Source organism: Esox lucius, chromosome 13 (assembly GCF_011004845.1).
Source record: "Esox lucius isolate fEsoLuc1 chromosome 13, fEsoLuc1.pri, whole genome shotgun sequence".
NCBI lineage: Eukaryota > Metazoa > Chordata > Actinopteri > Esociformes > Esocidae > Esox > Esox lucius.
Window position 1 is genome coordinate 19,118,656 of NC_047581.1, and position 19,799 is coordinate 19,138,454.

At 40.3% G+C, this 19,799-nt stretch overlaps 2 protein-coding genes across 6 annotated transcripts in view; both read right to left on the reverse strand.

The window, feature by feature from the left end:
- The window catches only part of LOC105026089 (probable E3 ubiquitin-protein ligase HECTD4), a 52,618-nt gene extending 44,715 nt beyond the window's left edge, over positions 1-7,903 (reverse strand). For 4 of the 5 annotated variants that reach the window (XR_002197673.3, XR_002197672.3, XM_020052669.3 and 1 more), the window contains exons 1-3: positions 7,366-7,903; positions 6,339-6,494; positions 2,739-3,274 (exon numbers count right to left, since the gene is read on the reverse strand). Coding sequence is in view for 3 of the 5 variants with exons in the window: in XM_020052669.3 (XP_019908228.3) it covers positions 2,739-3,274; positions 6,339-6,494; positions 7,366-7,437 (764 nt within the window). In the remaining 2 variants the exon portion in view is untranslated. Of the gene's footprint in view, positions 1-2,738; positions 3,275-6,338; positions 6,495-7,179; positions 7,195-7,365 lie in introns of those variants that run through there. The other variant, XM_034296348.1, reaches the window with a different exon arrangement.
- A 1,630-nt stretch (positions 7,904-9,533) lies between these two features.
- On the reverse strand, positions 9,534-17,600 carry LOC105026090 (group 3 secretory phospholipase A2). Its single transcript, XM_010897303.3, has 7 exons — positions 16,499-17,600; positions 14,889-15,021; positions 14,239-14,373; positions 12,724-13,670; positions 12,352-12,481; positions 10,129-10,248; positions 9,534-9,924 (listed from the first exon to the last, which is right to left on the reverse strand). Exons 1-7 carry the CDS (start codon positions 17,010-17,012, stop codon positions 9,753-9,755), a joined length of 2,151 nt encoding a protein of 716 aa, XP_010895605.2. The 5' UTR covers positions 17,013-17,600; the 3' UTR covers positions 9,534-9,752.
- Between the last annotated feature and the right edge of the window lie 2,199 nt (positions 17,601-19,799).

The window sequence follows — 19,799 nt, forward strand, 5'->3', positions numbered from 1 at the left end:
GTCAAGCTCAGATAAAAATAAACTAATAAAAAAAGCAGAAATCGGGCTGAATCCACTGGTGAAAGAAATTAGTGTTCTACTCTGTGACCTAGGTGACAAAAACAAAGACCCAAGGGCAACATACATTGACAAAGAAAGCAGAACTAGATTTCAACTATAGATGTTTGCTATATTTTACACTTTAGTCAATTAGCAGATGTTGTTAACCAGTGCAACGTACAGGAGCAATTCAGGTTAACTGCCTTGCTCAAGCACAATAGAATATGCATTGTTTTCAAAACAGCAGTTGTTCGTAAAAGTCAAATGTATAAGGTTACTAAAACAGAATAGTTAGTTGATACATGTTGTTTGTGCTGATATTAAGTTTAAATGGTTGACAAAACAGGCTTTCCTATACAGCAACTATAGAAAATGTACAACCCCTGGAACCTTTTCTGATTTTGTGTAAATGTTCCATTAAAACAATTTTCCCCCACTTCTAAACAGACCTTACTCCACAATTATAAGGGAAATACTTATTATTAGGAAATAAATAATTGATTTAAAAATACTGAAAAAAAGAGTCTCCACCCCATATGAAATAGTACTGTAGAACATTGGTTTACAAAGTATCTTAAAGCATTTTAGATGGGATAACTATTTTGACCTAAGTGCATCAGCCATCATCAGTGAGTAGTAATGTCTTTATCTTAATCATTGGGCCTACAGTACATAATATTCCCTCAGTATTGTACAATAAGTGTCTCGTAATTGGCTTGGGTTATTGTTTGTATTTAAGACCTGGTTATTGTTGAATAGCCCTGCACTACAATGCGGTTGATCCATCCCCAACTTTCTCACATCATAACAATTGAACTCGAGTTTTAAAACCAATGGCCTCATTGTTTCTATTTACATACTTCCATTAGTTCTATATTTATATGGAACTTTAGAACTAGTCAAATGAACAAATAGGTCGAGTCCCATCAAAACCCACTTGGATTTTCCTAAATGCCGAAGACAAATGTGGTAAAAGGTTCTGTGGTCCAATGAGAATAAAATCTCACCTTTTGACCTAAGAGCGAAACGTTATTTGTGGCGTAAAGCCAACACTGCTCCACTTACATCGCTTTTCATCGGCTGGCACTTGGAAACTAGGATTAAGGGCGAGTTGGACAAAGCCAAAAATTCTAATTTAAATAAATAAACAACAAGTAAGAAATCAAATATAGATACCAACATAAATAGCAGTAACTTGGCATTTAACCAGAATGAACCAGTACCGTGCTGGGCTGAGGGGGTACAGGTATATATTTATGTACGTATGTGATGAAAGTGTGTGTGTGTGCATCGTCTATACACGTGTTCATGTTATACAAGAACAAGTGTGTGTGTGGAGTGTCAGTATGCGTAAGTGTGTGTTCGGGTAGAAACAAGTGTGTGTGCATATGCTCAATGTTGAAGTGCACAAAAAAGATATTTGATAATCATTGACAGTTGACAGTCTTTTTTATCAGTCTTACGGTATTGGGTAAAAAGTTTGGTAAGGTTTTGATGATTACAGATTTGTGGCGTACACAGTAGAATAGAGAATAGTCTTCGGTGTCTGGGGTAATTGATTATTTTTTAGGGCCGGGTGTAGAACAATGTTTTGCATTTACAAAGGGTTGTGTATGAGGTGTTATCAATAGGGACATTTAATGAATTTGTATTCCAGTATTTAACACAAAATGTGAAAATGTCCTTTGGTTATTACTGTAGTACTGCAAAAACTGAATGACTCTTCAGGCAGTCAGCAGGACTTTTACTGTAATACTACCCAGGGCAGTCGACAGGACTTTTACTGTAATACTACCCAGGGCAGTCGGCAGGACTTTTACTGTAATACTCCCCAGACAATCTGCAAGACTTTCATAGAATATTACAAAGCTAGAGTAAATTAGCCAGACAGCTAAACCGACCAATTAATTAATGTGTAGCATAGACTTCTATTAAAGTAACGGACCAATGAAAAAATTGGATACGACAACATATCAGCCAGTACACAGTATTGGTTGTAAATACGCACAAAAAAAAAATACATAATCCGCAACCGACCTATTGCTTTGAAATATTTCTAACCAATTGTGATTTATGAAGTGAGGCAATAATAAAGTGCCATGTAGCTTTGTTGTTTATTTGTACTTGGTCAATCAAAAATGCCATCTGTGGGGCTGAACTCTCACGTAGCGGTCTAAGCTCCTGACACGGGAAGACTCTGACTACGCGGAAATGGGGGTTTGTCTATTCTCTACCTCTCCACGTTTCTCTATAAACCTGTCTCCATAAGCACGCCTTCATACTGCCTTGTCATAAAAAAATTCAGAAATACTCCAGAAAATGTATATATTTTTAAAATAACAGCTGTGTGGACCAGTTTCAAAATCCCCATAATCTACACATCGATGCATCCCAGTTCTGTTCTGTGTTGACTCATCATGTACTTACATTTTTGAAAAAACTGGAAAAATATGACTTCGACAACTCCATCTCAAAATTGTGTCTCAAACGGACCATTTCAAAAATGCATGCAATTTCCTTGGAACATGATGTCATGTTGGCTCACAGCCAATCGGCAAACTACCCACAATCATATTTTTATGATCGGTACACATAACAAACCATTTGTTTCTTGCGGCTCTTTAACACAACTCAAACCGTAAATCAAATCAAAGAGACCACATTCCAATAGAAATCTGGGAACAGGTGGGGACTCTCACCTGGCGCAGGCGAGTGCTACCAGGGCAGCTGCTGCATTCTCCCTCTGCCTGTGTCCATGAAGGGTGCATGTTGGAGCCGGTCCCTGCTGGTTCTCCTCCAGCCAGGAGCAGAGCAGCCACTCCAGGCCATTGAGGCAGTCGGTGGGCTCCTTGCTGAGGCTGAGGGGCTGGCAGTCACGCAGGCAAGACAGCAGCACCTCTGCCGTGACCCCACAGAGGGCCGGGTCACTGCGCGTCTGGGACTGTAGCAGGGGGAAGACCAGCAGCAGGCCCACGCGGGAGGTGAAAGGAGCTTGTTCAGGCTGCTGCAGTAGACCCTGTCTTTTTAGCAGAGCCAGGGCCTCCTCGTCTCCCCCTCCAGCTCCCTCGCGGTCCTGCTGCTCCTCCAGGGCCAGCTGACGCTGAGCGCCCCACAGGCCCCGCAGTGCATTCAGACGGTACTCCAACAAGCGGGCGTACGCATTGCTTTGGTTACCACAGACGGCACGGAGGCGCTCGGCCAGCTCGGCTGGGTTCTTGGTCTCGAAAGTGAGGATCTAGGGACCAGAGAGGGATACAGTAAAGGATACAGTGAAGGATACAGTAAAAAGTTGTAAAGAACTGTAACCAACAGAAAGTACAAATCCTTGGAGAGACAATGGATAGATATCTCAAAGTGATGACGGCATCCAGTACAGTGCACTGACTGTAAATCACCATCTAGCTAGGGCCTGGCTAACACTTAATCCAATTTAGTAAACAGAGGACTGCTTCACTAAGAGATCATGTGTAGCCTAACTATATTGAATTTGAAGGGAAGATAACAGGTTAGACCCTTTGATTCAGCAATCAGAATCAGAATACATATATAATGCAGTGTTTTTTTATCACAGTATTTACTTTCTTAAACATGTTGCCAATGTACTTACCAGAGAAACATTGGAATATTACATTACACATAATCCCAAAAAAATCCTGTGAAAGAGATGGCGGGGTTGCCTCAAAGGAGATAAAAAATAACTATTGTGCTTCTTCTGCACTTAGGAAAAGTCTCAGCCAGATATCGATTATATTATGTAGACCAAAACTCCATTACACCATTTAGTGGGCCCATTTTTTATTGATTCCATTTCAGATAGGCCTATATGACTAACGTTATAGTAACATTCCTTAATTGGATACTGGGATTGTGCAACGACCTTCCCAATCTTACTCTGCAGAAAGGTTGCTTCTCTGTGATGCTGATATATAAATAGCCAGCATCTAAGAACCCATGGGCTGATGGGACGCAGGATGACCTGGTCAATTATGAGCCTGGCTATGTTAACCTAAACAGAGAGGCAGATCTTAATTATTTAGACTAGACCATAAGGTCACATCCCATAGGGAAACAGACATAATGCCTTCCCCCTGGACTAATGGCCCCTGTAGATTACCTCAGCAGAGACCAGATGTATGTGTGCATCTGTGATACTGTTTTTCAATAGTGTAGTGCAGTGTAGTGCTTGACAATCCATGCGCAACATTTACGAGTGGGCTAGAGACAGGCAGACGAGCATTATCCATCTTTATAGTAAAAGGCCTGGGTAGATCAAGCTTGGTACAGAGTACACTCCTCTGAAACTGCATGACTGATGCTACTTTGTTTACTAACTGTCTATCCTGAATTACAAGGTGTATGTTAGTTCTAATCTCCATGGTTCTGCCATATCTGCATTTTATTACGAGGCAATCGGCCATTTCTAAGTTGATGCAACCGGTGCTCCAAGTAACACCATTCCCAACATGCTAAAAGTCTTTCAGGTTTTGCCCATTTTAAGGTTCAGTTGATCGGTAACTGAATGCCACTATGCCTGTATTCCCTGATGTATATAGCAAGCCACAGCTATGACACTGTCTATGAGAGTGATTCATTTTGGTGAGGAAGCTGATTAACTGGTGTTTACATTCAGTGGCCAATTTCTCTTCTAGTTAACCCATCTGTAAAATTGTAAATTGGAGGCCCTTACAGGAGTTCCACACCTATTAATGACAACATCCACATACAAGCCCAACGACACCACCTCATAACCAAGTAAATTAGTGCAGTACTGCGTACCACCTCACATAAGAACATTAAGGTTGGGGGGGGGGGGGGGGGGCTGACAGTACAGCAACTAGCGAGACACTGCGGATGGATGAAGTTAGATTCCATCTAGCCTTCCATCGCAGAAAGAACAAGCCACAATTCCTTGTACAGTCCTGCAACTAATCCATTGCTTTATTTTATTTTTTGCTATATATATTCATATTTCTCACTACTTAGTTGTCAGGTGCCATGTCACAAGAATGTCATGCTGCAGGATGACGCTGTGTTGTTCAGTGCATTTGACAAATAAACTCTGAATCTGAATTCAAACTTGATACAATGGCTGTTTGCACCATTAGATGAATATTTTAAGTATTATGGAATTTCACTTTCAGAATTCATACTAAAACTATATTCAGTAGTGTATGGTTACTGATCAAATAAAATAAAGCTTTAGTGTTCATTGAACACTGACCGTGAGGCTGTACACTGTCAGTGGTGACAAAGAGAAAACAATGTACTTCTGAGCTGAACTCTGAACTGGAAGACCCACTTACTACTTAAACACCTGCAGGCATGCCAAATGCACTGTTCCTTTTGTTTTTGTACAGGTTTCATGCTAGTGTGCTATAAATTGTAGAATTAATAAATAGAATGCATGACTAAGGTTAGAAGAAAACAAAAATATTGCCTGCCAGCCAGTCATCACTCAAGAGCACCAAATGTCTGTGCCAGAGGGGACACAGTTAACAGAAAGGGTGGGGATTTAAAAGCCAGGCCATGATAATAATAGCCTGCTTAGCTAGGAAACTCAACTCCATGTCAATATATCGACATTACAGAGATTCAAACAAGAATTATGGGCAGTAACTATGTACACGTTGAATATAAGTTGTAGAATAATTCATAGCTACAATAGAGCGTTATTGCCAATGACGTTTGATCAATGAGGAAATGTTACAACAATGTCACGAGAGTATTAGTTTGTAATTTTTGCAAATGTTGGCTAAATACACTAGCTAGCTCACATGTTAGTGCAGTGAGCTAGCTATGGGTGCATTACTTTAACTAGCTATGTAAGCAATATTATCTTTCGGCTAGAATATTACCCATTTAGATTAGATTTAGGTTTAGCTAACGTCGGTTAAATACAGAGTGGTAACTGCATGTCATTCCCGGCTGCATTTCAAGCAAATGATGGGACTTGGAACATCATACATCAAATGAACATAATGAGCTAATATAAGTTGTGTTGTTATAAGTGTAAATATTCATAATAATCACTTGCTTTCTGGTCAATACCTGCTTAAGCTGTAGTAGTACTACTATAGCTACAGTACAGTCCTGTGCCGTTAATTTTCTGGAAGCACCTGACAGACAATATAGCTAAACGTTAGCATAGACCGTAAGCATACTATTAAACCTATCTTTACAAGCGTTAGTACAGTCAGTAGCTAAAGACCGTAGCCTGTGGCTAACATACTGTGGCCACTTTCTAGCTAGCTTTTGCTAAGAAAACACACCAAATCATGCTACCGTTGATGCAGACTCACCTCCTGCTCAGTGTCTCCTTGTTCAGACACCCCGATTTCGCTAGGCAGTTCAGCCAGATCCGTGACCCGAATAAGTCCATCGTGAAGGAAAATAGTCTCTTCCTTCACTGAGAGCCACTGGGACGAATCCACGGCCCCGGAGCCCATCTCTCTCTCCTCCGAAAAAAATGTCAGAGAGGACGACCATTAAAACAAATCCTATATATGAAATGACAATAACACTACCCGACAGACATGCTGTCAGTCAGTTCGCAAAATCAAACGTAGTAGTCCGTTTCATCTAGTACCACTTTTCTGTGCGGTTGCTGCTAGCTTGCTCTTTGGGTTAGCTACTTACAATTGCAATGCCAGCTACAATCGGCTAGCTAGCTTGCTTAACGATGCGACTGTAGCTAGGTTGGCCAGCTGATCGCAATGTGTGGGGCAGGTTCTTTCCCGACTAACGTTACAGCTAACGTTACCAACCGTCTTTACCTAGCACAGTGGGCGTGACACTCCCTGTCAGTCGTAATATTTAAAGCAATGTTTCGTAAATTACTGACTTATTGAGCTTAACATAAAGTCTAAGCATAACCAAACACTATCAAAATGCAGAAAAATGGCTCCGTTGATGGTCCAATGCCTGTTTATTTATGGCCGGACAGATAACGGGAACACCACAGCTGTCGGTAAAACGCCATGTTTCTTAGGCCAACTGAACTGTTCCCAGCATACGTTGCGGTTCAGCGTAGGACCTTGCCTACTACTCACCTATACTATAGACGGAAACCCTAACTTAAAATCAGGGTTGATAATTTCATAAATACTTGTAATATAAAATCATGTTTAGTTTGATACTCACATTGTTAAATTTGTTTTATTTTAGAATGAGTGGTCTACCTTCTCAGTATAGTGACAAGGGGAAAGTCAATAAACAATATTTATAGCAAAAGCCTAAGAAGTGCAACACTTTACACCATACAATTCTACATTATCCACGGATGACATTCCAAACTCAGGAATGTTTGTAGCTGGTCCGTCACCTTACCGTTACAGGTCCTCGTGCGCCACCTGCTGAGTATGTTTTATACTCTGATCTGGAAGACCGTCGTGTATACATCTCAACATCCGGTTATCACTCCACTGAGTGAAGAAAGAGAAAGCCCAATGTGATCTGCTATTGGAAACCGATGAAGAGAGATAGGACTGTCCGACACTAATCGATGAAACATTAGACCCCACTACCGTTCTTTCCAGATTTAAGTCTTTGCCAGCGTTTACTTTTTTAATCGTTTTTCAGTAGTGCAGGCCGTATTAGTTATGTACACGCGCACTTCACATAATAGGCGTTTGCAAATGGAAAAACTCCAGAACGCATAAATAGTGCCCAATAGGATGTTGCTAGCTCCGATTTTTGCACTGGCCACTTGCTTTCCTAAGTTCTATCCTTGTATCACCTTAGTGGTTTAGCCCAGTCGGCCGTACACGTGCCATCTTGGTGGTTACGGATCTGAAATGCTTAAGGACGTTGTTCACAGCCCATCTGTATTTACTGACACTGCTGGTCATTTAAACATGTTATTATATTTTTGAGTGATAAGGCGCTAAAATATAATTTATGTTCACCATGCGCAGCCAAAAGAGGACTGGCCACACCTATATCTGTCTCCTCTCTAGGTTTTGTCCTCAGTTCCACCCCTACTAGAGGGTTTTCCTAATCATTGTGCACCAGTTTCTTATTGTTGCTTTGTCTTTGGGGTTTAGTGCTGGCTATCTGTATAAGCATTTTGTGACTTCTGCATAATAAGTAACACAACATACACCGATCAGCCATTAGTTAAAGGGAATACGTTGCCATGAAAAGTTTTAATGTCGCTGTTCTATGCTTTTAGGCTAGTGCATTGTAGCACTTTGAGGTCATTTAATTGATATAAAGTGCATTATAAATAAAATTTATTATTATTATTATGAAAAGGAGCACATGTCCCAGCAGAACAATGCCCAAAGCATCACACTGCCTCCACCGGCTTGCCTTCTTCCCATAGTGCATCCTGGTGCCATGTGTTCTCCAGGTAAGCGACGCACACGCATCCGGCAAGCCACGTAATGTAAAAGAAAACGTGATTTATCAGACCAGGCCACCTTCTTCCATTGCTCCATGGTCCAGTTCTGATGCTCACGTGCCCATTGTAGGCGCTTTCGGCAGTGGACAGGGGTCAGCATGGGCACAATGACTGGTCTGCGGCTACACAGCCCCATATGCAATAAACTGCAATGCACTGTGTGTTCTGACATCTTTCTATCAGTAACAGCACTAACGTTTGCAGCAGTTTGAGCAACAGTATCTCGTCTGTTAGATCAGACGATACGGGCCAGCCTTCGCTCCCCACTTTTGATAGGTACTGACCACTGCAGACCCCCCACAAGAAGATTTGGAGAGGCTCTGACCCAGTCATGTCATCACAATTTGGCCCGTGTCAAAGTTGCTCAGATCCTTATGCTTGCCCATTTTTCCTGCTTCTAACACATCCATTTTGAGGACTCTAATATATCCCACCCACTGATAGGTACCATGATAATGAGATTATTAGTGTTATACACTCCACCTGTCAGTGGTCATAATGTTATGGTTGATCGGTGTATAGTGTAGCCTCATTTATCCTTCTACTTATAACTATAACCACACATGGTATCATTTATTGGTGAATTTCATTGATCTGACACTTTGTTTTTTTTCCATTATGTTTTGTTTCTTTTAAGTACACTGTAATTTTGTGTTGTCTTGCACTATATTATGGCGTTGGCCAGCCATCATTTCCAAATAAGAACTGGTTTTCAATCAACTAACCTGGTAAAATAAGGGTGAAAATATAATGCTGTTGATGTTGCAGAGCCAGGTTGGTTGATAGTGCATCTGATACTCTTCGCTGTGATGTAATGTGGGTGGCGTTTGTGAGGCTGAAAAAACATATCCTCCTTTTGAACACGTTCAAGTGCACTACGTTGGTCCAGGGATCTAGACACTGGCACTGATGCATATGTATTGCTGCAGCATGACTTCAAATTCCTCCCAATGTTCTTTCAGCAGAAATCATCTCTAAAAATCATCACACCGTTTCTGTCCAATAAAGCCCATTGCATAAAACATATCAAACATATCAAAAGAACATTATAAAAGAGACTGATTAAACTTAAGTGATTTAGCCGAGAAGTATATAGACTCTATAAATATTTTAAAAACATTCTGGCAGCATTCTTCTCACAACCACTTTAGCTAGTTGTTCATTTACAGTTGCAAATTAAGTACATTTTACATTAGGCTTGCATCATTTGCCCCTTTTAAACAATAATTAAGATTGATGTTACATGATGTACAGTATACACGATACAAAAGGATTCCCGTTGTGATAACAGAGTGCTGGTTTTTGGGAAACATCAGATCAGTCTGTGTGTTCTGGGCTCAGTGATCCTCAGACATCGTTTGTAGAGACGTACAGGCATCCCTCTTTTTTTATTTTTACTTGTGCTCTGAGCAAGTCTTTCTCTTTCCTCCATGCTTTCATAGACTTGAATTAGGTCAAAGGCTTTGGAAAATCCAGCAGTACAGCTACAGCAAAAGCAGAAGAAAAACATGTAATACTAGAACCACAAGCATTTGCAGTTTACCTGTACACCACATACTGCAATATGCGCTAAGTAGGATAGTAAAACTTTGCATTTAACTATTTGGAATAATCTGCTATGTGAAGAGATCACATTTATAATTTCAGCCAGTATATTGCAAATATATCAACTGAATTAAACCACTAACCTCTTCCCCCCATGACAGTACTTTGCACTTGACATACTGAGGCAGAGTGGAGACACAAAGTCCTGCAGGATGGAGATAAGAATGCTGGGGCTCTCCAAGTCTCTGATCAGACCAGCCAGCCTACATTGGGGTGGAGAGAGATGGAATGGCAGAAAATGGCAGACAGATGCTCCAGTTAATGGAAAAGGAGAAAAATATGTTAAGAGAAAAACAGAAACATTGTAAAAAAAAAAAAAAAGAAATAGGAAGACAGTAAGCTGGTGTGTGTTTACATAATTAAGGGGATGTTTACATTCTTCCTGATAAGGACGTATTTGTGGGTATTAGAATGACAAAATCGGTTAAGATTGGGGGTTATGGTTTAGTGTTTATTATTGGTGATTTGGAGTTAGGATTAGAGGACAACCAATTAGCACAGTGGTAAAGTCACTGCCAGTAATTTTAAATAAACACACATAAATCAGAAACATCCAGAAATCAAGGGTGTGCTTTTTGGTATAATTAAAACAAAAACGAAGATAGACAGTATAAGTATTAATTTGAACCCTCTTCCCCAAAAACTCCCCCAGCCTTCAGCTTTCCACAACTGCAGGAAAAGCAGTGCATATGTTGGGTGTAATTTAGCCAATCATTATTTTGAGGGGAACCTCTGTCTTGTTACAAAACATCAAGATTAATGTTTATGCCAAAATGTGGTGATGAGAGATACATTGTCTTTGAGGTGTGTTCAGTCTTCCCCAAGCCTCTGAGAATCCCAAGAAATCAGAACTTCCAGAACCTCAGAGAAGTTCTGGGAGGATTCCAGACCAGAAGCTGCGCAGGTATGCTTTGAAACTTGTATAAGACAGTGTATGGATTTGATTGAGCATGTATGAATGTCTTCTAAGCTATCCCCCCAATCTGACATTGGTATTTCAGAGCCCAGCACCTCCTCCTTAGTCTTGACGTTTCTTTGGCTTATTGAAGTATGTGATTTAGCTGGATTATATGTTTAATTTGAGTTGGCTATTTTGGTACAAAACTATATTGGGGTACCCACTCTCAACACATACAACTGATTTCACCTTACAGTCCTTTTAAATGACCTGCCAAGCATTGTCCCTGAAAGCTGTTAGGATAAGGTGTCTAACTAGAAGGCCGCTGGTGCCAGTTGTCAAAAATGAAGGGCAATAGCAACAAATGTGTCCACTAAAGCCAGAATGCCAACAGTGAGAATCAGTTTAACTGTGTTATTAGGAGCAGCGTCCTCCAATGCATGTCTCAGCGTGCTGTTCTGCATCTTATCACAGTGTTTGCTCAAAAGCCCAAAGCTGACTGCCCAGCCCTGTCCGACAGTGCTAAGCCGATTGTTTGGACCTAGGCACTGGCACCTGGCAGCAATGACGCAGCTAAACTGTAAGGCAGGGATTTGGGACCCAGAAATGTAATTTTGAATGGGAATACGTCGGTTAATTCCAGAAAGATATATTAGTGGCCCAACCAGCATTCATTTAATTTGTTCTTAGACACAACACACCACAGAGATGGACAAAGCACTTAGTACAATTAAGCGTAGTGTTACATTTGAGGTTATTTTCAAATGTAAGCATTACCAGGTTTAGGGTTAGGTGTTATGACTCAAGTTAGGTTATTGGGGTCATGGTTAAGGATAGGGTTAAGTGTTATGGCTGGAGTTAGGTTATTGGGGTTATGGTTAAGGATAGGTTTAGGTGTTATGTCTAGAGTTAGGTTATTGGGGTTATGGTTAAGGATAGGGTTAGGTGTTATGGCTAGAGTTAGGTTATTGGGGTTATGGTTGAGGATAGGGTTAGGTGTTATGGCTAGAGTTAGGTTATTGGGGTTATGGTTAAGGATAGGGTTAGGTGTTATGACTAGAGTTAGGTTATTGGGGTTATGGTTAAGGATAGGGTTAGGTTATTAGGGTTATGGTTAAGGATAGGGTTAGGTGTTATGACTAGAGTTAGGTTATTGGGGTTATGGTTAAGGAAAGGGTTAGGTGTTATGGCTAGTTAGATTATTGGGGTTATGGTTAAGGATAGGGTTAGGTCCCCACAAGGATAGACATTTAAATGTATAAAGGTATGTGTGTGTGTGTACATGGGTGCTTAAGAGATGTTTTATTGCATAGAGCAGTAAAAGGCAGCTGCAGGTTAAGGCAGACCCCTATATGAATCAGAACATATTTGAAAGAGAGTATTCAGGATAGAAGTGCTACCGTCTCACCTGCGGGTGCAGTCACAATGGTACACAGTCTTTGATTCCACATTGTGAAGATCATATCTTTTCTCCAAAGGGGGGATTTTGTATTTACAATCATCCAAATGCTTGAGGGTGCCACACAGAAGCAGGCTATCTGTAACAGATCATTATATACCACATAAATACTCACCTTTCCATAGAATCGTATCCAAACGGTTTTATATCTACATAGAGAAGATTCACATCATTTGTCATACTCCATGTCCACATTTTTACAAAGGCCACCAGACAAAACCAGTTGTTGGTTATAATGTTTTCCATGCTAGGTATCCTCATTAATTTCACTATTCATGTTAAATTGAATAGACTGCTAGTGGGTCGGAGAAAATAAATTACCTGTTGTCCAAGCTGATGCACTCTCAGTAGGGGTTTGTAGTACAGTTGTAGTCCTTATGGTGGTGGCTCTCTTACACGTGTTATTCCAATGGGTAGGAGTGGTTATGACAGGTGGAGAGGTTGTCTCATTAACAGGGATTGTATTCTGAGTTTGAAATGTTGTTCTCCAGATTACGGATGCAGTCTTTTTTGGTAAGGACATGTTTGTTGGCGACGGTGGTTTGCTGGCGGTTGGTTCCAAACAGGCTTTTCCTCGCCTCCCCCTCCATTGGCGTGTCTGAAAGCTATCTCCTCTTGGAGGGGCCCTGGGTCTGCAACCGTGAGGTGCCTTGGCATGTTTGGGTAAGGCAGTAGTGATTGTTAAACTTGTTTTCTGTGACTGAGGTGAAGGCTTTAGTCTTGATGTCGAAGTTGCCAAATATGTTGTTTCTGATCTTGCTTTCTGTGATACAGCTTGCTTTTGTTGTGAAGAAAATGTTGTCTTTTCAGTTGTTGATCCAGTCTTTTGTTTTGCAGTTTTTGTCATTTTTAACTCATAACCAGTATTACTTTTAGAAGCTGTGGTCTTTGTTGTGGATGCAGTTTTCTTTGACACAGTCATTAACTGTTTGTTGGTCTTTGTTGGATGTTTGTTTGTTTGAGTTGCGGATGTTTTCTTGCCCCTGTTGCATCTTTTTCCTAATCTGTGTTCAGTCTGGAAGGTGTCTCCTCTGGGAGGACCTCTTGGAACACAGTCCTGTGTGGAGGCAATGGACTTTGGGCGGTTCCCTTTAGGGATTTTCCTGGTTCCTGTGCTAGACAAGGGGCTCACTGTAACTAGGTCAGTCCCAGTGTCTGCTGAACTCTGGAGCTCACTACTGGTACCATATTTACTGTCTGTGTGGTTGATGGTGTAAACTAAGGATTTTTTTAAGACTGCATACGGGGCCACTTTGGCCACCTTGCACCTGCACAGAGAAAAATCCCATTATTAGATACCTCCAATATTCTAAGAGAGATTGATTATGTAAAGTCGTATTCCATGTATCTCTGTCTCTTTTCAAACCTTTGAAGATATTTTCTGTTTTCCCATTCGATTTTTGGTTATACCTTGAGTAATTACAGTGTCACGCATAAGGTATAAAATATATATGGCAATTGAAGGGTTATACAGTAAATTATATACAATTCAAAAATGTTTCATACTCTTATGTTCAACAGTTCTCATTTTTTAAATTTTGCTGGGATGGTCCATTCATTTTTCTGAAAGAAGAAGGCAATCTGGCATTGTTGCCTGGAGGAAGAGTGAAGGGGCTGGATATCAGGCATGTCGTCACAGGCCACTCAATAAAGACTTCTGCTGCTGTTTCAATTGTCCACCATATGATCCCAATTTTGGAATACAACAGCATGTCACGTACTATCTTTATTAGTTATTCAAGTATTATTTTAAAAAAAAGTCAGTATAGCGTAGCAATTCAACACTTGATGTCAGGATATATCTTCTACACACTATTTTAGACCAACAGTACTCACATTCCCCACCAGTTGAGCTCAATGCATTGACTCTTGGGAGTGAACTCAAAGCAGGGCACCCTGAGGAGGTTGAAGAAGCTGAAGCCCACCATATTGGAAATGCTATCGTTTACACTCTGGAGGCACTGGCGAAATCTGATGACAACAGAAAGGTTAGATAATGCCAAGTCAATTTCACCTACGTTCGAACAACAATCAGGACATTCTTATTCAAGAAATATGTTCACACAAGATTGTCGATGAGAAAGCAATTGTACTGTGTAGCTACTTTCCCAGCCAACTTGCAAGTTCTGTATACATTGTTATTTTGCTGCTATTTACTGTAGTTTTTTTTTTTACTGCTTCTGTCTGCTTGCTGCGTGTTGAGAGGTGCTTGTCCCCCTGTTGTATTCTATTCTGTGCTGCTCTACTTGCAGCGCGGGCAATTTTTCACAAATGTTCATTCATGTGCATTATCTATGTCCAGACATTCCTGTAATGGAAAAACCTCTGTTGGCAGATGTATCAGCCACGATGTGCCACACCCCAGAAACAGCCTGTCTTCACTGAGTAATTACTCTAAAGAGATTCCCTTCAGGGGACTGCTCCGTGTGTGGGTTTCATCCCTGGAATGTGATGTATGCTTCCCGGGGCAACACACTGAGGCTCACCTTTGGTCACACTCACAGTGGGAGACCGTGAAGAAGTTGGAGTTGAAGACACCGTAGTTCACTGTGAACGAGGGAATGATGCTGCCACAGTGGTCATGCTCACGGCAGCACCTGTCAGCTCGCTCAAACATTCCTTCAACCAGGAACAAACAGGGGAAAGTACCTCAGGTCAAGTTATTATGCAGGCCTACAAATGTCGTTTGTCAGGGCACATTGCTGGTGTCTGTAGCTGGAACAGAGATGCACATGTGGCAGCTCCAATTAACTGTTTGGATCACAGGCTTCAGACAGACGGGGATAAGGAAAGATGAGGAGCCGAACATTTGTGCAAAGGAGAGAACAATATGGCATAAAGACAGACAGAGATACTCTGACAGGCAGACAGACTGGTTGGAGTTGCTCGGTGATGAATATTAGTAATTTGTTGTCATTCTAATTCGGTATGTCTCCCCTCCCTAGTTTGTCCAGAAAGAGTTATTCCATATATGTGGCTTGGGTTTTCACTACACATCTCAACAAATGCTTAATAAAGACAACAAAATATGGTTTTATGAAGAGATGGTTGTCCCAACTTTGAAACAAATTAGTTGTACTGTAGGCCCTGATGTAGTAGTTTCAAGGAATAAAAGCAAAAATGGAAACCTAGAAAAGTAGTGCTTGGAGGTTGCTCCACTGTAAAACCTATACATAGAACTGTGGAATCTGAGCATTAACAATTACAATATGAATGTACGTTTCATTGGAAGTGAATGTGCCTAGATAATGAGAACAACAAAAATCTCTCTGTTTAGATTATCTCTCTGTAGGTTGCGCTCTGATAACCACAGGAATGTTTACATTGACCATTTGGCATGGGGGTTACTGTCTTGAAAACCTGATCTTTGCTAGGTAGACACCCCCTTCAATGTATATATCAGCTTGTAACCAACATTAAAGTGAGAAGAGATAGAGTGAGATGAGACTGAGGTTGTGTAAGGAAGACCTGGTCCGTAACCTCATGAACAAGACTATCTAATGCTGCAATAAATAATTGAATTACTCTCTCCCTTGACAACTGGGTATGCGATAATTATTTCAACCACTATACGAAACGGCTGATTTCTAACAGAACACATACATTTAAATGACACCGCTGCTACTTGGGTCATTGTGAGGTTATGCATGTTACAAACAAAGGTTCAGGGTAATATAAAATTAGGTGAATGGGTACTTCAACTGTAGAGTTGGTTTTCATGCAAAAGTGCCAGCTATTTCAACTACATTTCACAGCTATAATGTCTAAAAAAGCTATATATTAAATCATGATTTATTTATTTTTTGCTTACAGCTGTATAGAGGGCTCAATTCAATTAACCCAATCAACAATATTACACAGTAGCTATTCTTCCAATGGTTTCATTAACGGATAGACTGATCTTATGTACTGTATGAAAACCTACAACTACAACAAAGGAGTCCCACTCAAAGGTAAGCACTATAAAAGATGAAGTATGCAACAGCGGATGTGAATTAATTCCCCATATACAGGCTACCCTTATATAGCCCAGACTATATTCTGAGTCACATCAACAAACAAAAAACGTGTGATGTGTGAATATTATTCTACTCACCTAATTGATGGTAGTCAATCGCTTTACTTCCAGTGCCACACCAAAGTGTCCCAGGAAATATCAACGCGCGTTTCCTACGCGATTTTGCCCTCAAAAGGTGTTGTTCCAATATATCACTTTCTGGCTGTGTACTAAATCCATTGACTGGACTTAGTGAGCACAGGTTCCCTGGACTCAACAACTTGCTGATATTGAAGTGGGATAATTCTACAGGACTTTCTGAGTGTGTTTGACGGCAAAGAGTCAAGTAACTGGATGTAGCTAAAAGGTCCTCGTTAATTGAGCATTTTACAGGCTGATTCTTTGACCATTTGCTTACATATAATAGCAACGTTTGGGACCCAACGACATTGCGTAGGAAGCTTATAAGTGTGTGTCCTACGCCAGTGGCACTGGTCTTGTGGCAGAAGATGCTTTGCGCGTCCGTACCGGTAGACATCTTCACATCATGTGTACTTAACAAACTAAACAATGACACGCACAAAATAAACTGCTGTATACCTGTGTTTATCATTTCAAAGAAAGATGATATAGGTCTAAACTAAATTAGGCTAAATAAATATATCAATGAAAATTACATCCGGTTGAACTGTACCAAAAATTCTAATGAGTAGAGCAACTGAGGAAACATTGATGAAGTTCTCAAAAGTCGAATAAATAGGATTGTCGTGAGAATTATGTTGTTGACGCAATAATTATGTAGCCTCCATTAACTGACTTTGAGAATGGTAAGCCATTATGTAAAAGGAATTCATTAAAGTTTTTATACACTTTTCACATACAAACGCATGAAAATAAACGAGCAAATCTGCAAACATGTGTCACCCGGTAGCAGTCCTAAAATCTAGCCTATACACGAGTGTGGAAGAATTCACAGCTTGCAGAAAAAAAGAAGCTTACAGGTGGGGTAATCACTACGGTATTAAAATGACGCTCCTCACATTGGTCCAGCAGATCCAGTCAGTCATAGCCAATAAATACAATTGTCACATTTTATGCAGTAAGGTTAAACGGAACGCGTTAAAGACTCAGTGTGTAGCCTAATATTCTCCTGGAAAAGAATGACAAAATGGTTTACTGTTCCGCACAGCAAAATTTTTTTGACTACTCCTTCAGACATGTGAGGTGTCAAATTACATGAAAATATGAAGTGCCGCACACATTAATAATGGAGGAAGGATGGAAACACTAGCTCTGTTCGCAAATTTGAAATTGACTACTTAGTGATACGGTATTACTTGACTTCCCTATTTGCGCATCGTTACATAGGTGGTGACGAAACCTATAACCTACTCAAGTGTATCGTCTCTGCAAAAAGACGTTTCCTTTCAACTGTGAAATGTTTATCTCCATGGACTTTATTTACAATCCAGGTAATATGTGTCCGTCAATTTAAATATATAGAGAAAAAATGTATATGCTGCCAACCATGGTGGTATAGTTGAAATTGTTCTATCCTAATTTGAGGGACACACCCTGTGGAAAAAACGAGTTAACAAAAAGCGATGGACTCCTTCAATTCAAGATGGTACAGTACAGTACAATACCTGGATAGACAGTACAGTACAATACCGAAAATCACTCACGTCTGCTCGATCAGCTTATTTCTCCAACCTGATTGAGGCGAACAAAAACAATCCAAAATTTCTCTTTGATACAGTTGCAAAGTTAACAAAAAAGCAAAGCTTAGCAAGTGAAGTGGGTCTTCACTTTAGTTGTAATGAATACATGAACTACTTTGATGAAAAGATCGTCACCATTAGAAAACAAATAACTGAATCCTTAAATAGTTATGGTCCTAAAAATCTCAGTTGTCCAAAAAATTTCCGGAACCTCCCTGATCAGGTGTCAATGGGGACACTTGAGTTTTTTGATACTGTATCGCTCGACACATTTACAAAATTTGTAATGAGTTCTAAACCCACAAACTCTCAGCTAGACCCGATTCCTACAAAATTACTTAAGGAGTTATTTCCTGTGCTAGGTCAGCCAATGCTGAACATAATAAATTGCTCCCTTTCCTCTGGATGCGTACCAAACTCATTAAAAATTGCGGAAATTAAGCCTCTTCTAAAAAAATCTAATCTAGATCCCGACATATTAAACAATTATAGGCCAATATCGAACCTCCCGTTCCTCTCAAAAATCTTAGAAAAATGTGTTTCCCAACAACTGAATGCCTTCCTAAAGACAAAAAACATTTATGAAATATTCCAGTCTGGTTTTAGATCTCATCATAGTACTGAGACTGCACTCGTGAAGGTAACAAATGACCTTCTAATGGCCTCAGACAAAGGTTCCGCATCCGTCCTGTTGCTTCTTGATCTTAGTGCTGCTTTTGACACTATTGATCACTCCCTTCTCTTAGAGAGACTGGAAACCCATATTGGGCTACGTGGACATGTTCTAGCCTGGTTTAAATCTTATTTATCTGAAAGATATCAGTTCGTTAGTGTGGATGGCATATCCTCTGACAAGTCAAAGGTATGCTTTGGAGTTCCTCAAGGCTCGGTTCTGGGCCCATTACTTTTCTCACTATACATGCTCCCTCTGGGCGATGTAATCCGAAATCACAATATTAACTTTCACTGTTATGCTGATGACACACAGTTATATATTTCAATGAAGCATGGAGAAGCCCCTAAATTAGCTATTTTGGAAGCATGCGTTTCAGATATTAGGAAGTGGATGACAGAGAATTTCTTGCTCTTAAACTCAAATAAAACAGAAATGCTCCTTTTAGGACCCAAAAAACAAAGAGCGTTGTTAGCAGATCTCACTGTGAACCTCGACGGCTGCATGGTCGTATCCCAAAAAACTGTAAAAAACCTTGGCGTTACCCTTGACCCTGACATATAAAATATGTCTCAAGAGTTGCTTATTTTCATCTTCGAAACATCGCAAAACTTAGAAACTTTCTATCAAAAACTGATGCAGAAAAATTAATTCATGCTTTCGTTACTTCTAGATTAGATTACTGCAATGCTCTTCTCTCTGGTTATCCAGACAAATTAATAAATAAACTTCAATTAGTACTGCACACAGCTGCTAGAATCCTAACTAGAACAAAAAAATTTGAACACATTACTCCTGTCCTGGCATCCTTACATTGGCTGCCTGTTAGGGTTAGGGCTGATTTTAAGGTTTTACTCTTAACCTATAAATCAATACATGGACTTGCTCCTACTTACCTTGCTGAAATGATCCAGCCATACATACCTACACGTAACCTTAGATCGCAAGATGCAGGCCTTTTAATTGTACCTAGAATTTCTAAACAAACAGTTGGCGGCAGGGCCTT

Excerpts from the sequence above, each read along its gene's own strand:
- LOC105026090 (XM_010897303.3), bottom strand. The coding sequence starts at position 17,012 with ATGATAAACACAGGTATACAGCAGTTTATTTTGTGCGTGTCATTGTTT. Across the intron at positions 15,022-16,498 it reads GATTGACTACCATCAATTAG|GAATGTTTGAGCGAGCTGAC; the intron begins GTGAGTAGAATA and ends TCCTGGTTGAAG. Across the intron at positions 9,925-10,128 it reads TACTGTCATGGGGGGAAGAG|CTGTACTGCTGGATTTTCCA; the intron begins GTTAGTGGTTTA and ends CTTTTGCTGTAG.